The following is a 25,573-nucleotide window of genomic DNA, read 5'->3' on the forward strand; positions in this document are numbered from 1 at the left end:
TGGCTGCTTTTCTTACTATGGAAGCAGGTGTATGTGTTTTGGAGGCATTGTATTTCTGGTCTTTTCCAGAAGCAAATACCCTGCCTCGACACAGGATCATGTGTAAATAATCAGTGTGGGTGTTTGGGGATGGACATGAATCTGATTTCTGATCCAAGTGAAGACCTAACCTAAGAGGAGCTTTTGCCATGTCCAGCAATCCTAATAAAGGATTCTTTTCTTACAGTCAAAGCAGCTTCTAAGTTCTTGGTGCAAGCAGGGAGTATTCGGCATTTTCCAGCAGTCCACCTCAGGTTGCATACAGTCTTCTCATGAGCTCAAAAAATGCTGCAAAAAGCCTCAATTCAATTAATTTCAATTAATTAAATTTGAGGAGTTTTTTCCATCTTAAGTCTCTTTTCAAAAGCAGATTAAATCTAAAAGAGAAATAGGATATCTTCAACAGTTTTTCTTCTAAAGTGGTATTTTTGCTTGGTTTTTGGATTAGGAATTTGTTTCTTTCAAAACAATCTTTTGTTTTCATTCCCTAGGAAATAGCACTGGAAGAAATTTTTATCTATTTCTTTACCCTTATAAGGGAATCACAGTGTATAAACCCATACACATGTATTAATTTCAAGTTTCTTCTTAAGTGTTTTTTGTGGGCCTTTTTTCTGCCTTCATTGGTCTTCCTGACAAACTGATTCAAGTGTTATCTGCCATTCCACCTTTGCACAGCTCCTGGGTAGCAATGGTGAGTGGTGGGGGTGGCTGTTTCTAAACTGGTTTGTTGTTCCTGAATTTGGCTGTTTGCCATTAGCAGCATTAAGGCACCCTCACATCTATAGAGCTGCTGCAGGTAAATGATGCAGGTGGTTGAAAATGTTCTGCTTCAAAAGCAGTTTTAGAAATAGCCAACCAAAGCACTAAACTACGTATCCTCAGTGATTTATTTTTTTAAATAATCTTTTTCATGTTGTGCATTAGCCCTTTCAGAGGATGTTTACTTGTTCTTTATCTCTGTGAATGATCATTATTAGTATTGACATCCTGAATGTCATTAGGTAAAAACTCCCAATGTCATGATGTGATCTACATCATAATGCAGATTTCTGTCTAGAGGATATTTGCTTCCACTTTGTTCCTAAATGAAGTCTTGTTTAATCAAATATGAAGATGAGTTCAGGGCAAGGAAGATGCAGTATTGTCCCAAATCTCATGGATTTACTTTATAAGGGCATACAGAGTTACAGTATGGTTTTCTGTTATACTATATGTAAAATATAAATATCTGGGATAATGTAGCCTAATTTCTCAAGCCATTCAAGGTTATAATGAGATTCTGCAAAATATGACATGTCTTTCACTCCTAGGAATCCCATATATCTCTGGCATCGAATTAACTGTGAACCTAACACGCACGATCAGGACATGAGTGCCCAAACAGTAGGAGGGATGTAGAGGAGTCTTTTTACTTGTAGCCTTCCTTAGAGAAACACATCACAAAGCCATTCCTCGTGAGAAAGAGAATGGAAACTGCTTGAATATTTACCATTATTTTCCAGGTTTGTAATGCAAGAATTACATCTTGCATTTGGGGGCATTATCAGGATTTGTTTTGTTAAGATATGCTGCACAAAAGGTTTGCACTGGGCTGTGAGATTTCTGCAGGATTGGGAAAAGAGAAGATGAATCATAGGGACCTTTGTTTCAAATCAAAACAGAAGATCTTCATGGCCAGTAAAGTTCCTGTATTGACAGTGGCTGCCACAGATGTGTTGACCAGGAATTATTGCCTGGGTAAGAACATAGATGCCAAATGTGTGACAGGAGGATGAATGATGCAGATGGGAGATGTGAGGGTCATGCTTTGCCCTTGGAACAATTACTGCCTTTGCCATGAGTGGCTAGGTTGTATGGGCAGTTTGGGTGCATGCCAGTGACCACTGTCCTTGTGGGGAGGCAGCTTCCCTGCCTGCCAGTCAGGTGAGGTGACACTGGAGGGAGCCTTGCCTCTGGAATTGCAACTGTGGGACACCCAATGTGCTGCTGTGGCCCCTCAGGCATGGGATACTAGGAAGTGCTGGCTCAGTTTGAGAAAATATGAATATACCTATTTTAATTTTTTTTTAAATGATGCTGTTTCTTCCATGGTGGAAATTTCTATGCTTCACTAGGTCAAAGTGCCAGTGTCGTCCTCAGTACTTTTCTCATGGAGGTGCACAGTCCAGTTTTTCTTGGCTGGATTCTGTGTAATGCATCTTGCTGTGTACAACCATATAACAAACTGTGGTGGTTCAGTAGAACACAGAAAATCCCAGGCTGCTGATCTAAACAATTTTTTTTAAAGAATCTTCACTTTCTAGTATCTTAATGTTGCTTATTTTAGTAGTTTTAAATCACAGTTTATTCACTGTTTTCTGGTGCAACACAGTAAACTTTTCATGGGCCAGCAGTACTTAGTGTGTGATTGTTGAAGGAACCCTCAGGAATGGGCAGAAACTGGCAGAAGCTGCAGCTCATCATACTCATGTGCCACAAGCAAAAAGTTTCTGTGACCATTCTGCAGAGCAATGATTCTGTCAGCAAGCAGCTCCCAGTTTAGCACAGCCTGGGCTGATGCTGCTGGCAGACCTCCCTGTCAGCTCACCAGCAGCTTTGCTAGTACAGTGCAGAAGTAATCACAGCTTGCAACCCTTCATGCTCCCCACTTGAGGCCAACCATTTCACCTCTAAAACAATCTATGTAGCCTCTGTCAGCTTCAGCTGTGGAATGGCCTGTTGACTGTGAATTGCCTCTTGAATGTCTGTTCATCAAAATGCTACAAAATGAACTGACAGATATTTCTCTTCAATTATTTACATTACCTTGCCAGTTTAGGGCAGCTCAGGGAAGTAGCTTGTTCTAGTTTCAAATGTTACAGTGTTTACCATTCCATGGCATAGATTTTTAATGGAAAAAAGTGGTTTGTTTTTATGTGTATATATAAATATGTGTGTTATGTTATGTATTGCACATACACGTTTTGAAACCAGCATGATACAAACTTGGTGAGTTATTTGTGCATTGTGGACTAGCTGAAAGGTGCATCTACAGAGGAAGTTCATTTAAAAATCAATTAAAGTGGAACATTGGGTTGAATGACAGAGCAATATTTAGATAGCTCTAGCTAGTATATCTATTTATTTTTAGTTCTACTTCTAAATTTCACTTTAAAAATGAGAAAAATGTCAAAATTTTCTGCATTTCATCCAAGAGAAGAAAGATATCTTCTCTTAAGATATGTAAAAGCATGAGATGTGGCATACATCAAAGTGCCATGATGCACAGTTATGCATTATTCCATATGTTTGGAGATGATGACTCCATGGTGCTTCAATGAGACAGTGTGACAGTAAATGGGTCCTCAAATGTGGGAGGTCCAGGGTTTAAGATTGCTGGACTCTGGATTCATGCTTATTTTAGTCTTTTTTGAAAAGTGGGAATTGATCAATAGTGATTTAACTTCATTGACTTTGGATCCTGTTGTAAACATAATTTCTGCAGAAATCAAATTACTTGTAATAATGCTTCTAAGGAGACATGAAGTTCTGACTTTAGGGAAGCTGGAAGGTTTTTCTCCATTGATTCAGAAGGTCAAGAGTTCATTTAAAGGTTGGGAGCTCTTCAGCAGTTTTTGTTTCTTTTAAAATTTGGATGTCATGCATATTCCCTTTGAAATTATGCACCACAGTATTAAATAAAGTACTGCTGGTGGCATTAGAAGCACTTATATTTCTGTCAGCCTGAAGAAGAGCCTACACTGGGAAAATACAACATTTAAGGTTAAAGTTAACAAGTGCAGAGCATTAGTTTCAAAGAAATAAATGCACACGTTCTTTATGCTGTGCAAACTCCTGCAGGGCTTGTCTCTACTGACAAGCATATGTGTGTGTTTGTTGAGGTCACATTTGTGTGTCACAGAACAGTGGAATCTGCTTAAGTTATCCTACATTTCAGTTACTCTGCAAGATAGACCCGAATTTGAATATCCTTTATTAGTTTCTAGTGAAAAATATGACTGGCTTTTCTTAAATGAGGAAGCACAGGTTTTATTTCACTGTATTATAATGAAGCCCAAACTACCCTTAGCTCAAAGATAAGTGCATAAACCCATCCCTTTATGATCTGAAATCAAGGTATCTGTAAAGCATCTAAAATGAAAACCTGTTCTTGCTGAGAAGACTGGAGAAAAGAATAAGATGATTTTAATTTCTTCTTCAGAAGGGGCTGTTAGAGAATAGTAGTGTCCATTCTATTTTTTGCTCAAATGACTGGATTTTAAAAGATCTTGAACCAGCACAATGTTCCTGCAACATTTTCTTGCCTTGGTAGAGCAGATTTGACCTCTGGCTGTAAGCCAGGGGGAATCACTGAGACAGAAGTATTAAGCTCAAAATGAGAGAGGAACTTTTGTCATCCTACACATTGAGGTCTGCAGGTCTGGAAAAATGAGACTGTGGTGACTTGGAGAATGAGTAAGGGACTGAGAGCAGAAAATTGGATATTGACCTTCTCTAAAGAAGTAACGTTATAAAGGTTGTTTTATAGTATTTGTGAAGTCCCCATATTTAATTCTAAGGGAGTTTAGTTTATAATCATCTGCCTGAAAGAACATTTATTAGTGGTTTCTGAATTCGGTCGTGACCTGAATACTTCTGTGCTTATTTTTGTATTTCATGTGCATTTTCAGTAATTCAAGTAATACAAGATGAACTGCAATAGGAAGCTGGAAATGTTGAAAAGTCTTATTAGTATGTTTTTGATTAAGCATTTTGAATTTTTTGTAGCTAAGAACTTTTATGTGACATCTGTGAATATTTCTTTGAGAAAGTAGATGCACTGCAGTCTCTTCATGTCAATTAAATGAAAGTGCTTGTTCATTAATTGCATAAGTCCTTTTTATTCTCTTGTTACTCTATCTTTGATCTTCTCCAGTGTTTTCATCTTAAATCAATGTAATCTTTCTTGCTGTGTAACAAGCAAATAAACTGGAACATACTTCTTCCTCAGAATAGAAAGATATTATGTTATGCTTCCAAAGCATAAAATAATATTATAGGGGTTTTTTTTATTTTCAAGCTATCAAAGAAAATGCAAGTGAAATTTCAGAGGTTATGTTGGCTGCATAATAAATGGTTAATTATGTGACCTACATGCTGTGTCTCAGGCACAAACCTGCTCAGTGGTCTGTGATAAAAGGCCTTATTAAATATTGTAGTGATTTACGTGTCTGCAGGCAGATACAACCTTTAAAAAGGAAAAATATAAAAGGAAACAAAGGGAAACTACTCAAAACCAAGTCCTGTGGGCTTGGAAGTAGAGAAATAAGTAGCACATACTTAAAGCATCAAGGCAAACATACTCTTAATGCAGATGTGTTCATAGTGGCTGCCAACAGCTGTGTAATATCAAAAGCAATCTGTCTGTGGTCTGGTAATGTACATTAATTTGTACAGTTGTTCTAAAACTGATGTTCTAATTCACTTTCACCCTGCTGTGGGATCCTTTCTATCCGCACTTTTATGATCCATTCAGCTTCCAACACTACTCTGCCATCGGTCATGTGCACTTGATCTCTTGTCCTCTTTTTAGAAGGGGATTGTATTTACTTTGTCTTTCTCAATTATTTTTTTTATTTTCTTTAATGCTGCATGCTTAGCACTGCCTGAGGCAACAGCTAGAGTGTGCATTTTCTTATGGTTAGAACTTTGTCGCAGTTCTCTGTCCCTGCCAAAACTCTTTCCAGACTTCCTCTTGGAAAAGCTGCTGCAGAGCAGGACCCTGTCCTGTGGTGAAGGGTTTGCAATGCCAAAGAGCAAAAGTGTAATCTATGGTTTGTTCATTTCTTCAATCCTAAAGTTCCACAGCTTTAGGCTATGTTTTGGATCAGAACTGCACTGCAAGAGAGGTTTACAGCTCTATACAGAGTTCAGATGACAGCATTTATGAGTTTGGTTCTTAGGTTACAAATCATTAACCTTGAAACATTAATTGGATTTGCAACTATTCAAACATAGGTTCCCCCAGCATTGTAAAACCAAGCAGCAATACGTGTGTTTTCATTTTTGCTCACCTGTCTTTTCTTGAGCTAATGTGTGATAAGGTGATTTTTTTTTCCTGTGTCTAACTTCTTTGCACAATGTCCTGTGTAGCCAGGCAGGAAATGTGAAGTCTCCAGTCAAGATAAAAACCACAAGATTATTGATTTACCATGGTTTAAGTGACATTTTTTTCATTCACTTTTCTCAGCCATGCAGTGTTTGCAGTAGTATCTTTGATCTTCCCAATCCCAAACAGCAATGTTTGCACAGTATACAATTCCAAAGTATCTTTCAACTTGCTGTATTTATGAACTTCTTTTGTTTTTCTTCAAATCTGTTTTTCTTTGCCAGCTCTTGAAAAGAGTCTGGGGGCAAGCAGACAGCCTGACCAGGCACAGAAAACTTTCTCTAAGAGAGAAAATAAATTAGACTACTGTAAGACAAAAGTTGACATTGGGATTACTTTGAAATTATGGCAGGCCAATAATTATTAATTGCCACTAATTATCTCTAAGCCTTGAGTAGAGATGCATAACAAACTGGCATTGCCAGGAATGAGCTCATAGACTCTTAAGAAAGAAAAGCTACACTCTGTTTTTTAGCTTGGCTTGGTTTGCCTCTAGGTGTTAGTTCCAGAAGACAAGAGAGCATTATCAAAGCTCTCTGGGGTCAGAGGAAGTACTTTGTCTCTTGGCTTGTCAGTGTCATTGGTGGGAGGCAGGGAACCATGATGCTGTGTTAATGTGTTAAATTTCTAAGCAATTCTGCTCTCACACCTAACTCAGCCTGCCATGGTCTAAAAATTAGGTCATATCTGACTGGAGACACTAGGTGGTTTGTTTCTGCTGGGTCTTGTGCTCTTTTGTTTTAAAGAGAACCTCTAAGTCAAATAATGAAAGAGGAAAAAAGCAACCTACAATGAAACACGAAGTGGATCTCGTACAATCCAGCTGCTGGCAATATGCAGAGCAGACAGACATGCAGGCACGCTCAGACTCTCAGACTTCCACCTCTCTCCCACTCCACATTTGTGTATTTATATACTTCTGCTCTACTGATGCTGAGTGGACCCTGACATGTGTCACATGTTACTGGGTCCTCCTATTTTCTAGTTCTGAAAATCTACAAGAGGGTCAGCCATGACTGCTAAGCCACATCAGCACAGATATTCACTTAACCACAAAATACAAAGTTTTTGGTCTTTAGGTGTATTTTGAGCAAAAGAAAGTTACTTTTATATATATGCAATATATAATGCAGGTACATGCATTGCCTTGTGAGTAAAATGTTGAGTCTTTTTAGGGTTTATTGAGAGGTTTTTGTTTGCAGTGAGTTTTTGGGAAATTGGTTTGTTTTCTGAAGCTGTTCTGAAACATTTTATTTGGGTTATGGTAAGGGCTTCTTGTGAAATACACAAAAACTTGTCAGGTGCCAGAAGCCAAGGGCTTTCTCATGCCTACCTCACTTGGAAGCACCAAGAGGGAATAGAAGCAGGGAAGGAAGCCAGGTCCTTCACATGGAAGGAAATATGTGGGGTAGACAAGAGTACTGTGCTCTGCTCACTGTTCTGTTTTGACAGTGGGCAGCATAAATACAGTGGATGCTGCCACCAGAGAATTTCAAACACAGAATAAAAAAAGACCAGGAAAAAATAGCAAAACAGTTTCACCATCTTTATTTACCTGCTGTCAAGTTGAATTAATAGTCTTTCATCATTTTTGGCCTTCTTAAGATACACTCTGTTCAGTGCAAGGACTATATAGGATGGATGGACCTCTGAGCAATCTGGTCTGGTGAAAGGTGTCCCTTCCCACAACAGGGGATTGGACCTAGACCATCTTTAAGGTCCCTTCCAACTCAAAACATTCTGTGATTCCATATTTATCCTTGTGTTCAGAAAGCAGCTAACAAATTGCAGATGTGGTTGAGATGTGAAGAGTAACAAGGAAACAGTGTTATTGTATATATTTAGTTCTTCACCTCTCTTATGATTGACAAAATGTTTCTCTCTGCTAGTGTTTTGCTATTCAATTTAATATTTAAATACTTGTAAAAAAACCCCTTTCTTCTGGTACAGTAGAATCAGTATTTTTAAAGCTTACAAAGATAAATATTTAATACCCCAGTGAGTATAGCAGCACTTTTAGCATGATTTGTGAGCATCTAATGTGCCTGAAACAATTCTGCAATCTTAAGATTAGACCCCCTGAATAATTGTTTAAAAATGGGGGTTTTTTTGTATCTTGTGTAGCCCTGAGTACTGGCCCCTCCTTTGTCTCCTCTTTCACCTTCTCCTTCATTAATTGAAAGTCACCACTTTTGTGGGTTTCCAGCAGAGCTGGGTCAGGAAGCAGCAGTGTGGGAGAATTTGCATGTTGATTCCCTTGTTTGCAAAGCAAAGAAAAAAAAAAATCAATCCACAAAAAGCTGGAGGCATGAAAGGCTTTAATTTTTTACCTACACTTGCTAAATTGCAGAGTGTATTTGCTATCTGGTACCTGAGATGAGATGCAGCATTAGTGGCTCGTTGGAGTGGGTACCAGAGGTTCAGGAAGCAAGTTCTCGTGCTTGGTGGAGTGAGCCTGGAGTGCATTGTGCAAACTGAAAGAAGGCTGAAGGAGAAGTTTTAAAGGGAGAGAGAAACTCATTAATCTTTTTATCCACTGGTGAATTTTATTCCTTTCTTAGTTTGCCAAAGTTGACACATTATGCATATTTAAGATACCTTGGTGTTCTGGGGTAGGGTTTTTTTGAGGGCAGCTGTTCCCAAATGACACACCAGTGATGGTGTGTGAGCTTGATCAACTCACTGACTTCACAGCAGGTTTTGGACAGTGGCAAGTGAAGACTTGGCTTTTGAGCTCTGGAGCTGATTTATTTACTGCATCTTAAGAAGGGTTGGTAGCTGCAGCATGGGCCTGCTGTTGCAGCTGCTGGGCTGTGTGCTGCTGGAGGCAGCAGGGCTCCCAGCAGTCACCAGCACTGCCTTCCTTCCTGCAGCTCCCAGCATCATTGTCTGCTTTCCCAAGGACCCGCAGGGTGCTGCCGACAGCAAAGAGAGCTGTGTGGCACAAGGCAGCAGCACTCAGCCAGGAGTGTTGGTCTGCTCTTGCTGACCCTTCAGGGACCATCTGAAGCATTTGGTGTGTCTGCTCAGGAGGTGCAACAACCAGCCTTTGAGCCCATTGCTGTAGCTCAGAGTGAAACACCTGTAACCTTCTCTGGAAGAAGCCTTGGTCTCATAGACAAACTCCTACTGACTTAGTGTGAGGTCTGTATTTCTCCCACCATAATTCCTGAGAGCAAATGAGCAGGTTTTGGTGTTTTTTTTCAGAATAAACACTTTTTATTCTTTACCTTAGTAAGTGTAGGGTAGAGATGGTGCCATTCAATTTCTTCCATTTTGTTTTGTTTGCAAAAAGTACCACATGTGCAAAATAATGGTGCCTTGGCTTGTTCTGCCAACTGAGTGCTCTGGTTGGCTAAACAACTTTCTGCTAACAAATGTATAATTAGAGTGTTTTATTTTAAAGGTAATTTTGAATTTCTTCTAGAAAAAGCCTGCTCTCCTTTTATGATATCTTATCTTCTTCTTAGCTTGGAATTTGTTATTGTTTGCTACTTAGGTAAACTTACTATAGAAATGATTGCTGTAATCCACTGAAAGTGTAATTTTCTGGTAAAAAGCCAGACAGTGGATATCTCACAGGAGATATAATCCAGTAGTGTTTCCTTTCTTTTCAATTAGAGCTCTAGATTCTAGCTAAAATTTCAATTCTACTCTATTCATAGTTGTGTTTTTTCCTTTATTGCTTTTGTATTTGTGTGTACCTAATATTTACTTTTCCCTTGTTTCCTCCTTTATGTTAACAAAATTATTTAGTTGGAAGGTATCACTGTTACCTCCACAGACACCTTTCATAGCAAGTCATGCATTCTTCTTTGTTCCTTTGAATGTTTTCACCTTGCCATTCACAAATTGTATTTTCATTTACTTATCTTTGAGTGTAAGCCCCTCTATAAGGCCTTAATTTTTTTTCCAGTTCTAGATGGAGACCTTTAACATTAAGTGCCTAGTTGCTGTTGTATGACAGATGGCTTTTGATTTATTTTTAGTGCTTCGCTGTGCGATCTCTGGGCTGGGTAGAAATGGCAGAAGAAGATTTGGCTCCTGGAAAGAGCAGTGTTGCTGTGAACAATTGCATCAGACAACTCTCTTACTGTAAAAATGACATCAGAGACACTGTTGGCATTTGGGGAGAGGTAAGAACAGAGGGAACTTCTCCACCTCTTGGAACATCCCTCATAAAACATCTCAAAGGAACAATTCTGTAGACAACTATTTCCATGTTCTGTGTTTGGGATTTCACTACCTCAGCCTGGCACTGCCAAATAGATAAAAGAGTTCAGGGAAAGTGTTGACTTTTTTGTTCCAAACTGCTCAGGACAGCATATGACACAAAGAGCTTGCTTTCACGTTACATCTGTGCTAGCACACACCTGTGCCATGGCAGTGTTGGGGACACACAGGCCAAACTGTTGAAATTCAGTGTAAGTCTTCTTCTTGACCAGAGGTCTGAAAGTGATGCTTTGTAACAACATTTTCAAAGGCTTCACAGTGCCAAAGGGCTTTAAGGAAACCCACACTGGCAGGGCTGTGGTTCTGAAATGTATGAGAAGATTGGAGCTGATGGACAGATGGTTTATCTCACGATGATTATTTTATCAGTGTTTCAGAAGGAAATTAATTATATGTCATCAGTCTGTCTGTTGGCTCCTCTCCAGTAACTCTTGAATCTCTGCACCAGTGTCATCCAGTTTTGAAGGATGCCAGATTCCCACACACTGAGGGAAAAAGAGAGAGCCCAGCTGTCCTCTTTCCTGGTTTGCTGAAGGGTCACTGTGCCTTCACTGACTGAACCATGCTTGCTCTGTGCTTCTTTCTGAGTTGGCAGCAAAGAGAGGATAACGCTGTGGGAACTCAGGGAAAATTGAAGGGAGCTTTAGGGTTTGTGATGTAGAAAATACTGTGAGGTATTCATCTGTCCCCAGGTGTGCTGGGGATGGATGAGGATGTGGAAGATGTTGAGAGGTCAGTAAGTGAAACAAGAAGGGAAAAGGTGGGACATAAGAGAGGGCATAGGAGACAAAGCCATAGGAAAGCATCTTTGTTATTTGATTGTTCATGGAACAACTTAAACTTCTGCCAAATCTAACCTTCTACCCCTCTCCTGACATAATGTGCATTGGCCACACAAGAGCTGAATACAAAACTGACAAAAGAGTGAATGTTGTAACTTTCCCTTGAGTGATCTAAGAGAAATGGCGCTGGCAAACGAAAAAAGAAATCAAAAGAAAGACTTGTCTCCATTTCAGTAAAAATTTCAGGAAAAAATAACATTCAGTCTCCCAAGTTATTGTTGCAGTCTACGGCTCAAGTTCACCATCCTAACTATGACCACAGCAATGCCATGACGCTATGGGGGAGCAACTGGGAGAAGGTGCCCTTAAAAACAAAAGTTATGTATTAAAGAAACACATTTATAGTGTTCTATCAATTTAGAAATATTTCAGAGGATTTTTATATGTAAGAAGTATATATTGTATACATAAATGAACAAACCAATATTGTTTTCCCTGCTTTCTTACACCTGGGAACAGTTTTCTTTAGATAATATAGCTAGACAAGCAATTACAGATGTGTCAGTCATGGGCTTTGGACTTACTGCTGACCCCAGGAGAGAAAAAAACCCAGTATGTACATGTATGTAAACTCATCCATATTTCAGATAGCAGCACTTTGATCAACTTGAAATTTATTGTTTACTTTGAACTCTCATTATTTGCTTTAAGATAAATGTTCACATTTTTTCTATTTCTCTCTGTCAGTCCCCTTATTCTTTGTTGGAAACCCTAGCAGGTTTTCAAGCTAAGCTGGTAAAAAGTTTTGGTCCTCTTGAATGGATGTTTAAATTAAGAGTGCTATTCATTAAAAAAAAAAAATCAGCCTGACAAAACAATAGAGACACTGTGCTTGAATAGGTGGCTCCTGAAGTAAATTGTCTTCCTGATTTTAAAAGAATTCATTACATCCAACCACATTTTCCTGCCTGCTATGTAAGGCTTCAAAAGTAATTAGCAGAGCATGTCTTAGAGAGGAACCTGAAAAAATTATACTCCATCACTGATGTATCAGATGGAGCAATTAAAACAGGAGTCTATTATGAAGCTAAATGACTACATGTAGGAATTTTAAGGTTACCTAAAGATTTACTTTAGCTAGAATGTAATGAAAGTGAAATTGGGGTTAGGACAAGCCCCAAGTTTTCATGATTTAAAAAACTGCAAAACAAACACAAAACCTCCCATACCCTGGGTAAAATCCTGACCCTGCAGAAGCTTTGTTAGTGGCTTTAATGTGGGATTTTGTGCCCTTTGCACGAAAAGAAAAGAAATTACCTATAAATTTTGAACTTCTACTGTTCTGTAAAATCTAAACAGAACAACACTGTTCATCTGTTTGTGTTGCTCTTTTGCCATGAATTACGTTTCTGTACATTACAGTATCACTTACATGAAAAAGATACCTTCTTGCCATTGACCTATATACTGCAGCCTGTAACACTTCCAGAAAAACTGCTGGGATTGAGCCTCTCTTTCCTTTATTCACTTGCCCTCCATGGCTCTTCCTCATCTCAAACCATCAGATCTCTGCAGCTCTTCAGCAGTCTGAGACATTAAAGCCTATGTTCAAGCTCTCCTAGCCTAAATAATTTCTTTTTGACCTATGCAGTGCTTTCATCTCTAAAATAGCTTTTGTATAAGAAGGCAACAAAATTTTGCAAAATATATTGCTTCTGGCTGCAGACAAGTGATCCCCTGAGCATTGCAGAGATCATTTCCTGTGACTTATGTTGCTTATCTGCCCATTCTCCAATTTTCTTCCAGCTAATTTGGATTCTGTTTTGTTATTCTAATCCCAGTGTATTTTGCATGAATAACATATTTTTCCTTCTTGTAATAATTTCATTCTGGAACAAATATATACCAATAAAATGGGTCCAAAAAGCAATCTCTGTGACACTTGGTAGCATTCTTCACACAATTTATTTACTGCTTCTGTCCTCCAAGCAAATTTCTCCCTTTTTTTCTTCGTGATGTTTCTTTTTCTGTCTGCTACTAACTACTACTATCTCAGTGCTGCTGGTTTACCCCATTTTTTTGCATGGCTATCACAGCTACATCTGTTTCTGCTTCTCTAGAAACAGCCTATATATCCAGCCTTGCATCTCAGCCACAGATGTGCTTTTTCCATCAGGTAGAAAATGCTTGTGGCTTTGCTCATACCAGGTGTCACCTAGTCTCCCACATCCCTCTTGGTGCTTGCAGTGCCAGCTCTGTGTCACAGCTTCCCTTGGAATCCCTGTTAGGATTGGGAGAGGAGATGAGCAGTGCCTGCCCCTTGCTGCCTTGCCTACAAACAGTGGCAGAAAACCCTCACAGAGTGACATGAATGTATTTCTTATATAGACACAAAATTAGACATCAGAAAAACTTGAGCCTCTGTAACCAAGTGGGAAGAGGGTTTCTGTGTCACTGAGGTGAAGAAAAAGGTCAGTTTTGAAACATTAATCAGTAGGGATTCAGACCCATTCCATTCTTTCTGTTCATATATAGATTCTGGCATAAAAGGGAGGAAACAAATTACTCTGTATTTAGTTGATAGCTTCCACCTTCTGATCAGCAGCAGCTTGTCTTGCTGCTCAGCAACAGTCCTGGATCATTTCTTTGGGATCTCATGGTCCAAAGAGTATGTGTACAGCCTCCAAGAAGAGGGATATTACATGTGATAGAGGAGGCAGCAGACCTATTACAAATGCTGTCAAGAGGAGGAAGATGAGCATTTATGAATTAGCATCAAAAGGAGAATTTTCTCTAAATTTGTTTCCTGTAAGAGAAAAAAGCATTATCTTTGTTCTTACATGCCAGAAGAATTGTGGAGAAGTCCTGGCTCCAAGATTCTGCAGTCAGTAGCAGAATTCACGTTTTAATGCTAGGTTTTCCCCTTTAATCTTTCTTCAAAGAGTAAATCCTTTGACATGTACAAATTGCTGTCTGTTCTCATAATCCATTGGTTAAAGTTTATGGAAACAAAACACTTTGAAGGAAGGAACTCTGCCTCAAAAGTACAGGTTTTGATACAAGCTTTTACTTTGAGGACAGACCATGATTTCTCATACATTTTGAAGAATTTACTGAAAAACAGATAAACAAATAGATTGTTGGATAACTCAGTAGTTTGTGTCTGAATGAGTTGTATTTAAAAGACATCAAAGCTTTTTGTGATTGGGATTGTTTAAAAATATATTAGCAAGATAACATCTTAGATCTTTTTCACACCAGAAGCATATGAAGTTTTTTTCATTTGCTCTTGGAACAACCCAAAACTTTGAGTAAAGATGAAGCTAGTCTGAACAGCACAGATGTAACACCTTGAGCCCAGCCAATTTGAGAGGGTGATGTAGTGTGTAATTGTACTTTGTCTGGAACTGCAGGGCAAAGACATGTACCTTATACTGGAGAATGACATGCTGAACCTGATTGACCCCATGGACCGCACAGTTCTGCACTCGCAGCCCATCGTGAGCATCAGAGTCTGGGGCGTGGGCCGTGACAATGGTCGGTGAGTGTTCACTCTTCTTGTCTGCCTTGGTGCTATTTCAGTCTGCTAATACATAGTGCACATTATTCTGTCCCAGGGCCTATGATAAGGTGGGTAAATTCTTCTTTTTGTTGCTGGTGTTACTTTTTAAACTCTGCTTTTTGTAGTGTATCGCTTATATGCTGTTTTGTTAAACCTGCATTGAACGAGCCTTTCAGATTAACTCAGGTGCATAATACTGCACATGTAACATTGATTTGTTTCAGATATATGTCATATTTTTGGTATAAAAGCATGTTTTCAAATATCTCTCATAGTATGTTTCTCCTGCCTGTGTGAAAGCATGTCTTCCTGCTCATCCAAGTAAATGTACTACCAATGCTCTGACTGTTTGTGTGTGTTTACACTTTATTGAGATATTTAATATGATGGAGAAAAAAGCTGGATTGAGGGAAAAGTAATGGGCTTAGGTCATTATTATTACTTCTAGTTCTTGTTGTAAGAAAATCCCCAAGGGTGTTGCAAAAAACTGAGGTTTATCCCTGAAGTGTGTTTCCTGTGAGCTGAAGTTGTTCCATGTGGTATGTAGCACACACCAGGAGTGTGTGCTAAAGGCCTTTCTGCCCTGAAAGCGGTCTTTCCTTAGGTTTCCTTCCTGACTGATCTCTTGGTAGCATTCTTATTTGTCATGTAACATTGCTGTGGAAACAGGGTTGCAAAAGTGTTACTTATTTGGAGCAGGACAGTGAGCAGTCTCCCAGTCTAATTGGGCATTTTGATGTAGTGAAAACATTGCCATTTTCACATTGAGAAAGTCCAGGATCTTACCACAGTACCCATCCTGACACAAGGATAGTAAGGATTGAGTAACACTAGCAAGCTTCTGCTTTTTGTGTCCATGTGTTTCATAATGGTCAGGTAAGTCCTGAGTGACCAATACCGGCTGTGATGGAATAACCACATCACTGGACAAGGGAAGGGTTGCTGATGTCATTTATGTAAAAGACCTTTGACAGAGTCTCCCACTACATTCTTCTTTCTAAATTGGAGAGAGATGGATTTGATGAGTGGACTGTTGGATGGATATGAAAGTGGTTGGACAGTTGCATCCAAAGTTTACTGGTCAATGGCTCAGAGTCCCAGGGGACATCAGTGATAAGTGGTGCCCTTCAGGCATCTGCACGGGGACCAGTGTTACTTAGTATCTTCATTAATGGCATAGATGAAGGGATCAAATACACCCTCAACAAATTTGCTGATGGCACCAAGCTGAGTGGTGCTGTTGACACTTTGAAAGGACAAGATGCCATCCAAAGGGACCTGGACAGGCTCGAGAAGTGGGGACATGGAAATCTCACGAGGTTTAACAAGACCAAATACAGGGTGCTGCATCAGGGTCAGTATCAACAGGGGCTGGGGGATGAACAGATCCAGGGCAGCCCTGCCAAGGAGGACTGGGTGATGCTGTGGGTGAGAGGCTGGACATGACCCAGCCATGGGCACTCACAGCCCAGAGAGCCAAACGTGTCCTGGGCTGCATCCAGAGCCCCGTGGGCAGCAGGGGAGGGAGGGGATTCTGTCCCTCTGCTCTGCTCTGCTGAGAGCCCACCTGCAGTGCTGCAGCCACCTCTGGGGTCCCAGCACAGGAAGGACACAGACCTGTTGGAGGAGGGCCACCAAGTTGATTAGAGGGATGGAGCACCTCTCCTATGAGGGAAGGCTGAGAGCTGGGTTTGTTCAGCCTGGAAAAGAAAAGGATTCAGGGTGACCTAATTGTGACTCTTCAGTACCTGAAAGGGACCTTACAGGAAAGATGGGGTAAGACAATTTACAAGAGCATGTAGTGACAGGACAAGGGAGAATGGTTTCAAACTGAAAATGAGTAGGTTTCAATTACATCTCAGGAAGAAACTCTTTACTGTGAGGATGGTGAGGCACTGGAACAGGTTGCCAAGAGAAGCTGTGGGTGCCCCAGCCCTGGAAAGGTTCAAGGCCAGGTAGGATGGAGCTCTAGGATACCTGGTCTAGTGAAAGGTGTCCCTGCCTAAGGCGGGGGAGTTGGAGGTAGATGATCTTTGAGGTCCCTTCCAACCCAAACCCTTCTGTGATTGTCAAGATATTTGCAATAGTAGGGGGTTGGGGGTTTTTGTCTCTAACTTCTGATAGGAAATGTAATTTCAAACATGAAAAATCTTTACCAGTACAAGATTTTCTGAAACTTGTTTTATCTGCCTCAAAGTTTCTGATTACCAATTTCTAAAAGGGAAGGTGACTAATTTTTTAGGTGACTAAAGGTTTCTAATTTTTTACTCTTAGAAATGACTGATAGTCAATTGGGCATGGGTTAACTGGCTTTCACTTCCATTGGTGCACATTTTTGAGAGACCTGAAAGGGACAAATCCAGTTTGACATTCTGGGAAGTAAAAGGTTTTAACTCCTAATGAATAAACCATTGGAGTTCTTTGTTTGCATTGAAAATGGGTGCATTGCACATTTCCCTTAAAGTCAGTTTTTGTAGTACCTTGCTTCTGTCAGAAAATAAATAGAGCATTTTAAGAGGCACCTAAATGTGATGGAGCATTACAGAGTAAAGGATGCCAGCTTTGAATTTCATTAATTTTTTTTAAAGCATTTATAATTCTTTTCCCAAATACTTACATTCCTTTGTGAAACAAAATAATTCCATTATGTTCTTTATAAAATAAGATAATGAATCATATTTCTTCAGGCTGGCTACCTGCTTTTCCTAAAGACAGGACTGGTCATGGATGTTTTTAGGAAACATTTAAGAGAAATGTACCTTTCGCAATCATGTGGCGCTAACAACATTGTGTGCTTTTGGTGAAATGTGTCTGGGGGTGGGAGGCAATAGCAGACCCTCCTAGATGGACCTAAGCCTATCAATAGGGCAGGAGTTGGGAAAGGCTGTGTGTGCACAGGTCACCCTGTCTGCCCTGACCTGCTGTGCTGCCCCGCGACATCTACCGAAAGCTGCGTGCGAGGCACAGGAAATCTCTGGTCCCACTCCTGCCTTCTTCATGCCATAGCTGGGGGCCAAAGGTGAATTCCAGCTCTGCTAAGAGTCCTGCAGAAACTTATGTCTCTAGTAAGAAAAAATGTTTAGATATGGAATATGTGGGAGAAGTACAGGTCCAATTCTGAAAATACAAGCAATAAGAACCCCTCAAACACAGTTCTTCCTTTTGGTCATAAAAGGTAGCCACTTTCTCAACTGTTTTCCTGAAAGGGAGTTTTGTATGTGACACTGACAATACAGAGAAACTGGCAGAGGAAATAAACTAATTTTTTCTCATGTTTCTTGTCAGTAGTGGCAGTAGGCCTTTCTGTGTTCAAAGTGAACATTTCTTGTTTCTAGAGAGCATGACATTTCTTGACCAGTTGCTCTAAGGAACAGCAAGAAATAGTTTATTAAATTTTAATATATATTGTGTTTAGGTATTAAACTTAAAGTTAAAACGAGCTTTAATATTTCATTTGCTGGCACATTAATATTCTTAGCCACTTTTATTGGAATTTGAGGATTTTTCATCATAAGAAATTTTATTTCATAACTTCTTATTCATAGCCATTTGTAAGAATTTTGATAGGCACTTTTACAGAAATTTTGTGTCCAGAATGACTTTCAGGACTGGAGCCCACTTTTTTTGAAATTGAATTTGTTTAATGTTTTATTGACACATTTTAAAAAATAAGATTGTAGGAGAAGCAGTGTAACTATTACTTGTAAGTAAATTCAGACTGCATGTGATGTTAAATAGCAGAAGATCAAAGTGGCAAGCAGAAAAAACAAACTTACGAGTGTATAATCAGATGTACAATGTGTTTTGGGCATAGAGATGTTCGGTGTAGGAAGCATGCTTTGAGAGGTAGCATAAAAGATGCAGCATTTGCTGAAGAAGCACTAACACACAAGAAAAAACATTTTGAGACAAAACAAAAGGAGAACACAAGCTGAGAAAACCATATTGTTGAGCTGGAAACTGCACTGCAATTCTTTTCCTCTATACATTCAAGCCCACAGTCCTTGCATTCATCATGGTAAAATCACCTGTTGCTACTAAGGTGAGAAATACCAAAACCATTCAATGACTGCAAAAGCAGCTTTCCCTGATTTTGGGATTAGCCATCACCAGAAAAAAAGCTAGGGATCACATTGCTGCTTAGGTGGATTAAGTGTTCATGAAGTTGATGAAATCCCAGTTTCTGGTGGGAAATTCTTCCAGAAGGTGTTGTACGTGAATTTCATTAATTAGTTATATCTTCTACAGTCCAAGAACCTGTATAATAAAACATACTGGATTTGTTGTGAAAGGTAGTATTTCAATTTTAAAATACTTTAGAAATGTATATTTCCCTGTATTTTGATCTATTTGAACTCCAAAATGGTCTGCAGGCCCTCCTTTTAATTCTTTTGCTTGTACTAATTTATTTGGGTAGTTTCTACTTTGGAAGATGAAGAGATTTTCTAATGACATGTGAGCAGACGATTTTCTAAGCTCTGCCATAATGAAAGATTGATGAAATACAGAGATCTGCTGATGAAAGTTTAATCTGAGGATGTGGCTGCTATCTCACCTCAGGCAGAAGCATCTTCCAGGAGACTGTAATCACTCTCTCCATAGGTTACACTGTTATCCTGACCTTCAGAGTTTCTTATTTAACAATCCTGGGTAAACAAATGCTTCCTCATTTGGTTAACTTGGTTTGTGTAGTGATTATTGTGTTTCATCCCTTGTTTTCAATTGATCGGACAGTAAAATATGTTTGATTTTAAAAGGCCTGGAGTGCCTTCATAAAACCATGAACAAAAGCAGATTCCCAAAAATTGGTGGGTATGCATGTATGTGTACACTGAGCTCCTATTTTGATATGTATATATGGTCATTAAAGGAATGTAACATCCTGCACACGCGCAACCCTTTGGCAGACTTGGTTTCTTAGGTGATACCTTGTGATTTTTAAAAGTCAAAAACCACTCTCCTTTGTACAGTCTTCCTTTCCTGCTCTACTGAAAACAGTCATGATGATTCATTTAGTATTCTTTGTAAATAAGAACAGTCCTTGCAGTTGCATAAATAGTTTGATTTCAAGATCACTAAGGTCATCGTGACATGGAGGTGTCATAGGTGTATCAGTGAATAATTGTCAGTGCTGTGTTTGCTTCTTAGCAAACCATGCATGCCATGTTTTTCTCCTCGTCGTTAAAAGTGTGTTTACAGCCTCAGCCCCCTGAGGCTGTAAAAGGGCTGCTCTTCTCACTTGTGAGCAGCATGACTGTACATTAATCATTCCTCAGGTTGGGTTTTGTCTCTCCTCCTGGACTGCTGGTGCATGCCCTTTGCTTTCTGAGCAGCTCACTAACAAGGAAGAGAGAGAAGGCAATGGCTCATCAGTTTTGTAAATGAGATTCCGCTCGCGCGTTTCCCTTAATCCTCCTTTATCTTCGTTGCTCTTTCACCAGTCCAAAGCCCACCTCAAATTTTAAAAAATCTAAAGGACTTTAACTGCCTGAAAGATCACAATTTCTTCTCTCCTGGTGACTTCATACAGCAGCAGTATATCCAGCTGAAAAATTCAGTGGTCAGCTGGCAAGGAGGGCTGCTGGTGAATTCAGGAGACATCTTTGATGGGTCTGAATATGGAACTGGATGGGGTGGGCACCTGGTATGTTGGACATAACACATAACATGTGTCTATTCACCCACTAGCTTTGTCACCACATGGAGCAGGTTTGTTTTTGATGCATTGTTTGTGTGTTTTCCTGACAGGCAGAGGAGGGAACCTGGTTGCTTTTGGTTCTTAAGTGATGGGAGAGGCACATTCTCTGATATTAAAATTTTCTGACCACAGACACTCTGACTGACTGGATGATGTGAATGCATTTTTCTCCTTCCTCTGCCTTAATAATGCCCATTTTATCAGGTGGGGATGTCCATTGCCCTGCTGCTCTGAACTGCTGCTGTTTTTCAGCTGCCTAGACATGGAATAAAATGAAGCTGAGATTCAGAAAGGAGAGAAAGGCAGACAGAGCTTTAAAGAAAGTAGAACAATGGATGCACCAAAGATGAGGCTCAAGCTGCCTCAGAAGGGGAGAGCAGACAACTGAATGAATAGATGCCCCAGGTCAGGTGAATGTAATCCTCTATGGCTGATAGACAAGAGAGTCCTGATAACAATATGAATTATCTGAGCTCTGTTATCTCAGGAGCTGTTAGGACAAGATAAAACTTTTGGGGTGATATAAGAGAAAAATGGGACAAATCTGTGGCAAATGAGGACGATATGATGTAAAGTTATGGCTCGAATTCCTCAGAATATGGGGAATTAAAAATAGTATGCTGTCTTGCTTTTTCCATGGTTAAGAAAAATGTCAGGGTTTCAGAGGTGTTTAACACCTGTGCTGTCCACTGACTTCAGTAGGATCTCTGCACATTCAGTGTCTTTGAAAATCAAGTGTCTAAATTCAGATTTAGTGCTTTCTACATGCATCATCCAGGAAGGTGTTTAAGTTTTTTTGGATTGCCTTCCCTCTGAGGTGATGACTGAATGTGCTCTCTGAGTCTTTTTTCCATTTTATGAGAGAAGCTTATCAAAGTGCACAAGATAATGAATAATAAACTTTCTTTTCTGCATTAGCGACATGGTCAAGAAAAGCAGAAAATAAATTAAAACTGAAATGGTGTTTGCACCTGCTCTTCTGAAAAGATTAGACCTCTCAAAGAATGTGTAATTTCAGCTGAGCTCTTCAATCTCTGAAACACCATTAATCAATATCACCTATTCCCTTCGGTCCCTGTAACCTTGGAATAAGGACAAAACATACTGTAAGGAATCACATAAATAGGGCATAGGTGAAGGATTACACTAGAGGAAAAGGATTTTACTGGCTTTTCCGACCTCTCTTCTTAGCTGGGTTTTTGCAGTTATCTTTTCTTTTTAGTTCTTCCCTAAGCCAGCTGCATTTAAAGACCCTTTTCGGTATGTTTTGGTAACATTTTCTCTTCTTACTAAGAAATAGTTTAGGTAGTTATTTATAAACTTCTTATTTATATCCATAAGTTCTGGCATTATTGTTTGGAAGTACGGTGTGTTCTAGGAGGGAGTAATGAAACAATACAGCTGTGAAAGGGGGAATCCAGTCAAGCTTACAGAATTAATATGTTTTAAAGCAAACATGCTCAAGTGGGTGCAAAAAGCTGCATGTGTGCATTCATACTTGGATTCATTAAACTGGTTTATTTTTGCTTTGGATTTTAACATGAAAGACACAGTGGACTGAAAATGCATTGAAATAGGCTGGCATTAACTTGAAATATTATATAATTTGAAACACCTGTAGTTTTGCACCAGTGGTTTTCTGTTACTGGTGGCTTCAACTGGGACAGCATCCCTTATCCTGTCTGAGTTATCTCACTAATGAGATGAAAAATTATTACATAGAAACACAGAATCAATTAGGTTGGGAAAGATCTCTGAGATCATTGAGTCCAACCTTAGAGCAATCACCCCCTGTCAACTAGACCGTGGCACCAAGTGCCATGTCCTGTCTTGAACACCTCCAGGGATGGTTACCCTGCCACCTCCCTGGGCAGTCCATTCCAATGTCTAGTCACTCTTTCTGGGAACAAATTCCTCCTGATCTCCAACCTGAACCTTTTTAAATAGCACTTGAAATTATTCAACTGTAAAAGTTTCAGTTAAGACAAATGACATATCTAGACGTGGACTACAAATAAGCACTGTGATATAGTCAGGCTGTCTCAATTAATAAGTTGGCATACTGGCTGAGTCCCTGGCTTAAAGCCTTTATACAAATTTGTGCTGGAAAATCTCCACACATTCCCTGTTATTTCAGCTATTAAACTCAAACACTTCAGGATACAGCTAGAGTAATCCATGAATTTAAGTGGCTATCACAGAGGTCCCTTGAGAACAGCTGAGCTACCTGTAAAAGCATCTGTGGCTCAGGAGAGCTACTGACTGTCATTTTGGGGTGGAAATCTGATGAGTTCTTCTACTGTTCTTTTCTCTGCATGTTAATTAAACAGATGCTGTGTCGAGGCTGGATTTCTGTAAGTAAATGCTGCTTCAACTCCATGGCAAAACAGTGATGCAAGTGGTGCAGAAAGCAGCTGCTGTCCAGCTCTGTACCTGTCAACAGAAAACATCCATCTTCCTCCCAGACTCTCTACAACCCTCCTAGATTTCAACACCCAGTTAGAAGCTTTGATCTTACCTCACAGTCAAAGATGGATTAAACTTACCTTATTTACAATGTGTGGTCACCACTTGGGTGCATACTCCTTCTGTTGATTCCTCTCCAAGGAGGCTGTGCAAACAAAAAACACCAACTTCCTTCCCAAACCAGCTGCAGTCAATAGAAGGTGCCTGTCTTTCATTCACCCCCTTTAACTTCAGCAGTGCTGAAGTTACTCTTAATTGCACATCTCTCAGAGGCTATGTCAACATAGGGACTGTGTATAGAGGGAGCCACCTATGGAATAAATGGCTGTCAAATAATTAAATAACACTTTTCTTAAAAACATAGCAAAACAAAAAAGACTCAATAACAACTTTTTTGTATTATTTCATTCTCATCTCAAGATCTTTTCTAGTCTAAGGTCTCTGTAGCAGATGAGAGAAAACCATATTAGTCCACTAGTGATTTCACTTTGTTAGTCTACTGTATATTGAAGCTGTTCAGTTAGTACTAAGATGGACATATAAAAATCCTTTTGAGGAGAAAAGCCAAAGAAAGCATAGGCCATTGAAGAAAAGAGCAATGTTTTATGAAAAATTGTGCCAAGAATACTTACTAACACCTTGCTGTCTAAAAGTTCATGAAACTCTCTGCAACTTTGATTGTAGTACGTTTGTATGAGCAGTAAAACACTTTTCTGTTGTGTAGTGGTTCACTTGAAAACGTCAGCCTTTTGCAAGACGTAATTACTTTGCTTATTGTTTTCTATTGTAAGCAAAACTTTGAGTTCGTAGAAATTGTTACTGGGCAAATAATTTCAGAAAAAATAATTGAGAAGGAAAAATATTTGTGCAGCAGAAAGTATTTTATTCAATTATCTCACTGTTCTGCTAGTTAATAAAATATGTGAAAGTCACAACTTTCTAATGTAGCAAATTAAAAAGCAAAAGTACAGACAGAATGTGACCTGTGTCGCTCTTCTTCCTGCCCAAACACTTTATGCCAGCATTGTCCTGGTGGGTTAGAGAGAGAGTAGGATGTTTCTATGTACACCTTTACTGTGTAAATATTTATGTCCACCTACATAAAAGCACTTTTGATGTTTGCATGAATGTTTTCCTGATATCAAGAGGATTTGTGGCATCTCTACATATTTGTAGACCACTGAATGTCTTCTGGCATTTGCTAGTAGTAAAATGAGGTACAGGCTTTGACCTGTGTCTCTCTATGCAAACTCACAAACTCGACTACCTGCACTTATATAATAATTTGAAATGTGCCTCTAAGAGGATTCTCTTGCTATCAGTTTAGCTCTTCAATTATTTAAGTGTCACATCTACCTCTGGATGCTTTTTCACATTTGCTGCTAGATGATTGCAATTCAAATATTTATATGCAGTGCATGTTTATGTAAATCATAGCATATACTGTCTTATCCATTCCATGTATTTAAAAAGCATTTTCACTTCAGGATTTTAATTTTGAGAATAGTATGGTGGCTTCTTTCCTAACACTGGCTCCACCAGGGAAAAGGGTCTTTGTTTGTTAGGGGTATTCAGCACAATTTGGCCTCTGGCAATGGAGGTAGATACCTGCTGAAGCCTCTTTGATATGTGCAGATTGATTAGCAGAAATTTAAACACGAATTTGAGCAAATGAAAATAGTTTTGTCAACAGATAATTCAAATGTCTTAAATGTTTAGGGACTTATTTACTGACTGACTTGGCTGTCAATTCAGAAATTGTTACATTAACATCTCTGTCTTTTTAAAAGAATTTGTGCCTAGTGACATTGAAAAATTCATGTGCATTATACCCCTTCTGATGGCAGTCATCTTCACACAAATGCTGTTCATCTTAATCCTATAAAAATGCTTTCAATTTCTAATCTGAATTGATGCATTAAACATAAAACTTAATTATCTCTAAAATTTCAGTATTTTATTGCTTGAAGTTCCCCTCTTCCCACCTTGATTTATTTCCAAGTTGGCTGGATGTACACTTGTGCCCTGAGTTGGACCAAATTCCCCTTATAATTGATGGGAAGTTTTCTCTTAGCTTCACCATGAGTTGAGTTAGTCCATAACTTACAGAGATGGACCTCCAAGACCTGAATATTGCTCAGCAAAATCAATGTAGTACCTCTGGGGCCATCAGGATGGTGTAAATGTTATTTCTTTAGCAGGACTAAGGTTCTCACACAAGCCAAAAATAGCAGGGGGGAAAGTAAGGAGCCTACTATGATTTTTAAAAGAGTATGAAAGAGTTAAAGGTCTGCAAGGTGGCTGTCTTCAATATTTGACATAGTATTCTCCTGATCCTGTGTTTAACATCAGTGAAGTGAGTTTTTCCACTTCAGACAAGACCCTGTGGAAGTCTGCTTGCCTGTGTTCTGGGATACCTCCTACTGGCACAGCAGTGTTTGTAATGATGCTGTATTTGCCAACAAGATGCAGAAAGAAGTACTGTAGATTACTAACAGAATTATTTTTTAGTAGCTCAGATTGGAAGGGCCTGTCTGGGTCCTTATGGCAGACATTCTAAAAGCAGTGAAGGTCCTTGGTCCTTCATTTGGAAAGCTATCACAGGTGTAGTTCAGTTTGCTAAGGGTAAATTGAACTGCATT

The 25,573-nt window shown here is 39.3% G+C and overlaps 1 protein-coding gene across 3 annotated transcripts in view; it reads left to right on the top strand.

The window, feature by feature from the left end:
- Positions 1-25,573, top strand: part of APBB2 (amyloid beta precursor protein binding family B member 2) — a 110,784-nt gene that overhangs the window by 56,377 nt on the left and 28,834 nt on the right. For all 3 annotated transcript variants that reach the window (XM_053975351.1, XM_053975348.1, XM_053975349.1), the window contains 2 exons: positions 10,180-10,326; positions 14,619-14,746. In XM_053975351.1, coding sequence (XP_053831326.1) covers positions 10,180-10,326; positions 14,619-14,746 — 275 coding nt within the window. The remainder of the gene's footprint in view (positions 1-10,179; positions 10,327-14,618; positions 14,747-25,573) is intronic.

The sequence above is a fragment of the Vidua macroura genome, chromosome 4 (genome assembly GCF_024509145.1).
Source record: "Vidua macroura isolate BioBank_ID:100142 chromosome 4, ASM2450914v1, whole genome shotgun sequence".
Lineage (NCBI taxonomy): Eukaryota > Metazoa > Chordata > Aves > Passeriformes > Viduidae > Vidua > Vidua macroura.